The 8672-nt window shown below is 46.7% G+C and overlaps 1 protein-coding gene across 3 annotated transcripts; it reads right to left on the reverse strand.

Annotated features, from left to right (window-relative positions):
* Window positions 1–102: 102 nt before the first annotated feature.
* COQ10A (coenzyme Q10A) lies at window positions 103–4079 on the reverse strand. Of its 3 annotated transcripts, none has more exons than XM_045184642.3 (5): window positions 3782–4075; window positions 3100–3246; window positions 2131–2323; window positions 1789–1890; window positions 103–1283 (listed from the first exon to the last, which is right to left on the reverse strand). In XM_045184642.3, exons 1-5 carry the CDS (start codon window positions 3913–3915, stop codon window positions 1116–1118), a joined length of 744 nt encoding a protein of 247 aa, XP_045040577.1. In that variant the 5' UTR covers window positions 3916–4075; the 3' UTR covers window positions 103–1115. The 3 variants fall into 3 exon arrangements, with proteins under 3 accessions (XP_045040577.1, XP_053777294.1, XP_045040578.1); XM_053921319.2 differs by lacking the exon at window positions 3782–4075 and adding an exon at window positions 3593–3769; XM_045184643.3 differs by lacking the exon at window positions 3100–3246 and having other exon boundaries at window positions 3782–4079.
* Between the last annotated feature and the right edge of the window lie 4593 nt (window positions 4080–8672).

Below are 8672 nucleotides of genomic sequence, written 5' to 3' on the forward strand. Positions count from 1 at the left end.
GACACTATGTTCAAGAGGCCTTCTTGTACCTTCACTCCCCATGACTTTATTCTACTCTGCTATATCTATATTATCCTCCCAAGAAACAATATAAAAGCCATATTCACACTGTCACAATTAATTTATTGAAATATAAAAACTCAGGCCAAGTGGAAGAAGTTGTACTCAAGAGTACAGCTCTGTTCAGTGTTGGTTTTCTTTTCTCTCCTCACCCCATGGCACTGATGATAAGAAAGCCCCCGGCTCTCCACTAGCATGGAAATACTCTTAAAGTGAGGTCATGTTTCAAGCTGTGGCCAGATCTCTGGCATCTCCCGAGGCATTTCAGGCGAGCAAAAGTAATTGACCTTCCAATTCCTCTGGGTCAGAGGAGAAGGCTCAATTTATTCAATCCTTAAGAAAAATTGTGCCCTGGATAGGTGGTTCAGTTGGTTAAATTATCATCCTGATAGGCCAAAGGTTGCAGGTTCAAACCCTGGTCAGGCCATGTGCAAGAGTCAACCAATGAATGTGTAATTGGGTGGAACAACAAATTGATGTTTCTCCTTTCCTCTCTCTAAAATCAATAAAAATTTAGAAAAAGACAAGATCCTGTCTGGGTAACTCAGAGCGTCATCGTCCCCATAGGCTAAGGTTCCAGGTTCAATCCCTGCTGAGGACACATACAAGAATCAAGCAGTAAGTGCATAATTAAGTGGAACAACAAACTGATGTTTCTCTCTCCCTCTCTCTCTTTAAAGTCAATAAATAAAAATTGGGGTGAAAAAGTGTTTTTTAAAGAAAAAAGAAAAGTTGCTATTTTCCCTGGTTAGACACTAAGGTACCCTGACGGGGCTCAGAGAACCACAGTCCTAATTACAATTCACTGTGAGAAGGCTGCAGGTATCAGGCATACAGGGCTCTCAGGATGAGCCTGAGCATTTCCTAAGTATGTGTCCTTTCCATATCCCCCTGCCCCCCCCCCCCCTGCAGCATTTCCAGCCACCTTAGAGCCCTAAGAGAATTGAGAGGAAAAACTGTATTATGAACACAGACTTCTCTCAGATTAGAGCAGGAGCCAAATGAGAACTAGGTGGAGAGAGAGTAGAGGAGAAGCTAAAGAACAATCTTTTGCCTCAAGTCTGGTGCACCTCATGAAACATAAGTTCACGGGGGATGGCTGTTTCTGGACCAAACTTGGTGGCTGCCCGGCGCTCGAAGGCAGCAACGTTCTGTTTGACAACCTCATCAAAAAAGATGGTGGCCAGCTGGGAGTGCAGCAGAGAACGAAATTCAAAGGAAATCTGGAAATGGGTAAGAGACAGTCAGAAACTCCTCAAGACTGTGTTGGATAGCCCCTGGCCAAATTCAAGGACACTCTTCAGTGCCTTTTCTTCCCCTCCCCCTCTGATTCCTTAAAGCCCCTCAAAAACTCTTAGTACTGAGCACAATGTTCAAGTTTGATAAAATGTCAGACCTGTGGAAAGTATCATTGACTTGGAAAGTACTATGTGCTAGGTATCTATAAAGAATAACTTAGCCCTGGCTGGTGTGGCTCAGTGGATTGAGTGCCCGCCTGCAAACCAAAATATCACCAGTTCAATTCCCAGTCTAGGGCACATGCCTGGGTTGCCAGCCAGGTCCCCAACAGGGGGTGCTTGAGAGGCAACCACACATTGATGTTTCCCTCTCTCCCTCCCCTTCTCTCTAAAAATAAATATATATATTTTTAAGGATAATTTGTTACAGTACCTCAGCTCTGCCTCCACCCCCAGTTGTAGCCCTGTGTAATACAGGCTCCTGACTCACCGAAAAGTCCACAGTGCAAGTTCGAGGGTAGGCAGGAATACCAGGGCTGAATCGCCATATGGTCTCTAAGTGGTTGAAGAGCTTGCCATCAGTGCAAACAGCCTAGAAATAAGGCAGCCAGGTAATTAAACGTCATACCATACGATGGAATAAAACCTAAAATAGGTATAGTAGTAGGCTATAAGAAGGAATTGAAAGTCATTTTCCTTCTAATATTTTATTAGAGAGGTATTTGACACATGGAGAGAAAATCATTACGAGAAGGTCAAAATAGCCCTTAAAAATAAAAATGCTAGAGAACACAGAAACAACTTCCTGATCAATCTGTCCGACAGGCCTCACCTTGACCATGTGAGGTTTGACCATGGAAACAGCAGAGGTATAACGTTCCACCACAGGTGGAAAGCCGACCTCCAGCTGGGCCTTCAGGTGACCTTTGCGGCTGGATACCACCAAAGACTTCTTACACCAAGGCACAAACTCGCAGTACTCCTGGACATTGGATACCACCTCGAACATCTCCTGCATTGAGTACCTAGGGGAAGGAATCAGAGAGGCCAAGGAACTGCCAGCTGGTTCAGGCTCCTCCTCGCCCTGCGTGCACTCCTCTCAGTACCTCTGCTGACTAACCATGCACTCAGGAATTAGAGATCACAAATTAAGCCTGAAGGAATGACCAAAAGCAAATGTGCAAATTTTTATGGTAATGTTATGTTTTAAGTTTCCAGAATGCCTTTGTAATTAGTATCTATTTGATCTTAACAGGGATCATCTAGGGAGAACATGTTGTCCATCATACAAGGACTCAGATCCTAGTTTTACAACTTTCTAACAATTGTAGCCCTAGGTACCATTACCTGTGCCTCCATTTTCTCACCTGCAAATCAGAGGTAACAATAGTATCTGGTTCATATTCATTTGTTGAGAGGATCAAATAAGAAAGTCTTTGTAAAACACCTAAGCAGTCTAATCGCTAGCAGTATAGCAAGTGCTCAGTAAGTGCTAGCTACTTTATATTGTGCTCAGAATACATAAAGTCAGGTAGGCAGAGAAATAATACCCTGTTGTCTTAACATTGTCCAACTCTAGGTACGTTTCACTTAATGCATATGCAAGGCAACCAAGAAGAAAGGGGAAATTATGGTTGGAAGGCTGGCAGGGAAGGATAAACAATCAGTAATACAGCTGGAACAGATGGCCAGGGATGAATCTTCCGCCCTATTGCTAACCCTTACATTCTAACTTGGACGTGGTTATCTGTTTGGAGGGGAAGGGAATGTGGAGGGATGCTGGGCAGGGGAGGATGCTCACCCCATGATCCTACGCTCGGAGTAAGCCTTTCTCTTGTTGGTGAAGGGGGCAGCAAAGCCCATGAAGGAACGGCTGGGAGGTAAGCCAGCCTCAGCCGCCAAGACTTGGGCAGCCCGGGGCAAGAGGAGGCTGCCGGAAATCAGAAATCTAAGCCCGAAAGGAAAGGAGAGACAACTTCAGGTTACTTTTGTGTTCAGTCATTCCTAGGTGAAGGGGAAGAGAGGCGCATCCCAGAGGAAGGACGTCTGGACAAGTTTCTCCCCCAGCACCTGCTGCAACCCGCCAGCCAGTCACGAGTGCGAAAGGTCGAGGGCGGCCGAGGACAGTGCCGTGGGAGGAGACGGCAGAAGCAGAGTGCATGCGAACTGCCAATTGCCTTTGACTGCGGGCTATGCTACTGCTGAAAGCTGGGAAGCATCCTAGGTCCCGGCGCTTCGCCAAGCCCGTTGCTGTCAGGGCTTCTGCGAGGGGCAAGAACTGGTTGGGCACCCACCCCGAGGACTTCCTCTCGCGCATAACTTGCAAAGGGGCTCCCCAAAAGCTGAACGCTGGACTGCAGGGAACGACCGCTGCCACTGCCGCTGCGCTAGCATCCCTGCGTTGTAATCCTCCACCGCGGAACTTCGGGGTCCTGAGCCGACCCCTTTTCCTCTCGGGTAGCCGCCCCGCACCTCCCTCTCACCTCATTGGTCGCTGCGGTCTCGGAGGGCCCGGGGGCGGGGCCGGGCGCGCACCGGGGCGGAGCGGGAGGCCGCAGCAGCGCTGGGCGGCCGCGCGCGTCCCGACCGGGAGCCGCCGCGCGCTTGCGGAGGCCATGCGCGCCACCCTCCCTAGCCCTCGGCTCTGACACCCGCAGTGCCCTCCTCACTCCAGAGGACTAGCGGCGGGAAGCGCCCGCGGGGCAGGTCCAGGGAGCGCGGGGGTGGCGCGAGACGGCGGCTCCTCTGGCCTTGCTCCCGCCCGGGCGGCTGGGTGAGCGAGAACTGAGCTGCAACCGCTGCTCCCGCAGCTCCCAGTACCCCCACGTCACGCGGTTGCCATGGCTCGGGACCCGGAGAGGGAGGAAGCAAGGGTACAACGTGGCCTGCCGGGAGATGTAGTTTAACACTTCTGGCGAGAAAGGGCACTGGAGTGTGTATTTGAGAAGCTGCAGAGATGGTCCGGAGGTGCAAAGTCGCCAGGCAAACTACTACTCTTGGCCAGTCTGGGTCATGGGCCTGATACATAAGCACAAAGGTGTGTCAACAGCAGATATCTGTTGATCTCACACAGCCTTTATCATTTTTTGCCTTGTTTATAGTTCTATAAATTCTATTCACCTTTGTAGCCTCCATAGGACTTAGTATTGTGCTTTACGTCTTTGAGAAAGGAAATGAACGTTCCACGCTCTGGGCTAAGAGTTTACATAGTTTTCTCCTTTAATAATTATACAAAGAAGTTGATGCCCTGGCTGGTGTGGCTCAGTGGATTGAGCACCGGCCTACAAACCCAAAGGTCATCGGGTGGATCCCCAGTCAGGGCACATGCCTCGGGTGCAGGCCAGGTCCCCAGTTAGGGGCGTGAGAGAGTCCACCCGTCAATGTATCTCTCGCACATGGATGTTTCTCTTACTCTCTTTCTCCCTCCCTTCCCCTCTCTCTAAAAGTAAATAAATAATTTTTTTTTTAAAGGCGTCGAGGTGGGAAAAACCAGACTGACTTCTAGGGGAGAGAACCATCTTTCTCTGGAAAAAAAATATGCACTTAAGGGTAAGACCTCAAGAGCAGGAGGAACTCAGGCAATGAAATGTCACTACACTGTTTTTCATCACCACACAAGGAGAAGAAAACAGCTCGTGATAAAAGTGGAGAGAACAAAAGAAGAAGAAAAGGAGAGGGGAATGAGCACCTACAGACTGTATCTAGGCGGGTGCCAAGGGCCATTGAAATTCTCCCATGGACATTTTAAAAATGGTGGTGTTGGGGGGGGGGTTAGGGGGTGGAGGGATGGAGCAAAAGGGAAAAAGGACTTATGGTCATGGACAGCAGTGTGGTGATTGTGAGGGGGTAGTATAAGGGGGACAAATGGTAATGGAAAAAACAAGTAAAAAAAGAGAAAGAGTGGTGGTGCCTGCTGATACAATGAATGATGTTTATAGTATTACATTGCAAGCCCCTCCTCTGCTTTCTTTCTAAATCTTTAGTCAAGCTCTCTACATTCAGGAAAGACTTGAGTAGTGTTCTGTAGGTGGGAGGGAGGGGATAAAATATGATTATGTTCTTCTTTGGGTCTACTTGGTGTGGAAAAGAAATATCTTGCCCAGAAACAGAGGTCTGGAAACATAAAAATCCTCCAACTCCCCCCACTCCTTGAGACTGGCATTCATTTTGGCTTTCCACTGCCTATGGATTGATTTAAAGTTTGAGCCCATTTAATCTGGATTTCAAGGAGCAGGAGTCCTCCCTTGAACCCTGGCTTACAGTTAACATTTTGTAAGGAAGGTATTTTAATCCTTATTTTATATTTATATATAAAACCCCAAGTTGGGGAATGATCTCATTTCTTTTTCTTTGCTAACTTGTCTGACATCTTTTTCCCTCAGCATCCCCACCTCAACCATCAAATAACCTGGAGCCACCCTCAGTGGGCATGTGACCTTGAGAGACATGTACCCTTTCCAACCCCACTCTCTGGTCTAGTTCCCCACCCTCTAAGGGCTCGCGCTTGTGAACCCACTGCTTTGAGTGAGGAGGAAGGATCTGTCCAGATAAAAGGGAGAAATTAACTGGGGTACATGACTGAACTGTGACCTCATTAGCATACTGCCTTAACAGAGGTAACTGCTGCAGAATTCCCAAGGTACAATAGGCTTGCCAAACCAATTTGCTTCTTGTACTCTACTAATTAGATTAGCTAATTACTGCATTTTAAACTTTTCCTAGTTCATTCTTTCAAAACCAATTTCCTCATCATTCTGTATTGATAACTTCAAATACTGACTCAAAATACACCACCTGGAAGCCCCTCCTGACTGAACCCATCACTCAACATGAATGTCAAATAAAGTAGCACGTATCCTATATTCGCTAGTTGTTTCATGTGTATATGTATGTTCTTCGACTAAGTTATAAGCTCCACAAAAATAGATACCATTATTTCTAAGTGTCTACCACCAAACCAGTTAGTGTAGTGCTGTACTCAAGGGTGAGTTTTCAACCAACATTTGTCAGAAGAATGAAAACTGAGTCTTAAAGACAGGAAGGCATCTGCCCAGATATATCCAAGTATGAACTTAGTAGTTGAATCCAGTAGGACCGTACACATAAGACAGCTTTGCCACCGCCTCTGGCCTCCTCCCCAACCCTATGCATCTCCTTGAGCCCTGGAAGTATCTGTGTTACCTATATTATACTCCCTTTTTCCCTACTGGGAAATCCTCTTTCTGGACACTGAAAAATATTAAAAATAACTCTTCTGGCCCTTACTCCTCCTTCCAGCTGCCCAAAGAACCTGGCTGGCAACCTCCCTTGTTCACCTCCACTCCCCATCCAGAACCAGGCACGTGACTTCAGCTCAACTCCTGACTCCCAATTCCTCAGGTTACCAAGAGCTATTTCAGGCAATAGAATCCACATAGTCCCCTCCTCCCCATCCTCTGGGCCATATCCTAGCTTAGCCCTTCCTGGAAGGTCCATCATACCCAATAGCCAAGTCAGCATGTTCCAACACCCATATCCATCTCGTCTCCAGCTACCTTCAGTTTCTACTTTTTCAGCTTCATCTTCATCATCATCATCAAATATTAAGTGCTTATTCCCATCTAGCTGCTCTAGCTGCTCTGCTAGATCTCTAAAGAATAATTTAATGTTTACCATTGCCTTCAGAGAGCTCAAAATCCTTTTTCACAGAAAAACAAACAAACAAACAATGTAAAGTCCTATGTTGAAAGAAAGACTAGCTAACAAGGAATTTAAAAGGCATTCTGAATTGTTGGGCACTTCTATGTAAAAAGTTGAGGGTGAGGTGGAAGCAGGGGAGGGAGGTGAGTTTGGCTGGGGTAGGGTAGAGGGGTGGGGAGAAAATGCAGACAAGTGTAACTGAACAACAATAAGATAATTTTTAAAAATTGAAGGTGAAATGAACCACAAAGGTGTTCAATTTAAACATGACTGCTAGCCCTGGCCGGGTAGCTCAGTTGGTTAGAGCATCGTCCTGATACACCAAAGTCGTGGGTTTGATCCTCCATCAGGCCCTTGCAAGAATTAACCAATGAGTGCACAATTAAGTGAAATAAGAAACCAATGTCTCTCTCTCTCTCTTTCCCACCTTCCAATAAAAGAATTAAAAAAAAATAAATGTGATTGCTACAGGGTAAAGTGTTTAAGGAAACCTAACAAAAGGGAAAGAACCTGTTAACCTGGGAAGACTTCCTGGTACAGGTAATTTTTACATAATACAGGTAAGTTTTATATAATATTGTAAATTTCATTTTCAATATGGTAATTTTTTTAATTATTAAAAGTATATGGTGGTAGGTAAATTTCCCTTTTATTTCTCATTCCTTGTCACTCAGTTTTTCTCTCCAGGAAAAAACACTGGTACCAGTGTCTTGTGTATTTTCCCAGTGGGAACCAAGATATTGAAAGCAATGAGGGGGTACAGATTGTTGGAGGGCAAGGAAGGACTTCTTTATCTATGCCCTGACGGGGCCAACTGCTACCCTTCTTCCTAAATGTGTTCCCTTCTTAGAAGACACTAATTGAGTTGCTGAGCTCAGAACAGGACCCTGAGTCACCTTTTATAAATTGTACCAATTTTCCTTTTTTAAAAGATTTTATTTATTTATTTTTAGAGAGATGGGAAGGGAAGGGAGGAAGAGAGGGAAAGAGACGTCCAGGTGCAAGCGATACATGGACTGGTTGGTTGGTTGCCTCTCACACGCCCGGAAACGGGGACCTGGCCCACGACTCAGGCAAGTGCCCTGGACCGGAAATCAAATCAACGACCTTTCAGTTCGCAGGCCTGCACTCAATTCACTGAGCCACACCAGCCACGGCCCAGTTTTTCAATTTCCACTTTTCTTCTTCTCTCTTTTTGGGCTGGGCTGCCCTGCATCCAGATCTTCCCTGATTGGCTGCTCTCTGGCCTCTCCAATGGAGGAGGGGAAGCACCCCCATCCTTTTCTGGGTAGAAACCGTTGAGCCTTTTAAAGTGTAGCCGCCACCCTACCACCTAAACCTGTCAATGTAATAGTAAGGGAGTCGAAAAGTGACCCTTCTGTTGGCCTTGGAGGCCTTCAGCTGCCAGCTCTTCTAGCCTCTTTGTGAGGGTTTTCTGCAGCAGAAGAGTCCTTGGGATTTCTTTCTTAAGTTTGAACACTTTTGCTATTTCTCTTCTACCCAACTCATGTCGCCAGTCGTAGATTTATATGCCTGCCCTTCCTCTGAAGCTATTGTCATGTATAATCCCCAGTTCTCCATGCCCCTGCTTCCCCAAGACTGTGGGGGCTTTAGGGGTGTGTAACCGCTGACGGGAGGAGTTAGCTCCCGAGGGGGCACTGAGGTTTGGTGGGCTGCAGGGCCAAGGTCCGAGTT

This window comes from Desmodus rotundus, chromosome 3 (genome assembly GCF_022682495.2).
Source record: "Desmodus rotundus isolate HL8 chromosome 3, HLdesRot8A.1, whole genome shotgun sequence".
Classification (NCBI taxonomy): domain Eukaryota; kingdom Metazoa; phylum Chordata; class Mammalia; order Chiroptera; family Phyllostomidae; genus Desmodus; species Desmodus rotundus.

Coding starts and splice junctions, on each gene's coding strand:
- COQ10A (XM_045184642.3), bottom strand. CDS start 3,915: ATGGCCTCCGCAAGCGCGCGGCGGCTCCCGGTCGGGACGCGCGCGGCC. Junction 2,324..3,099: donor TCCGAGCGTAGGATCATGGG/GTGAGCATCCTC, acceptor TCCTTCCCCTAG/GTACTCAATGCAGGAGATGT. Junction 1,891..2,130: donor TCAAACCTCACATGGTCAAG/GTGAGGCCTGTC, acceptor CCTTATTTCTAG/GCTGTTTGCACTGATGGCAA.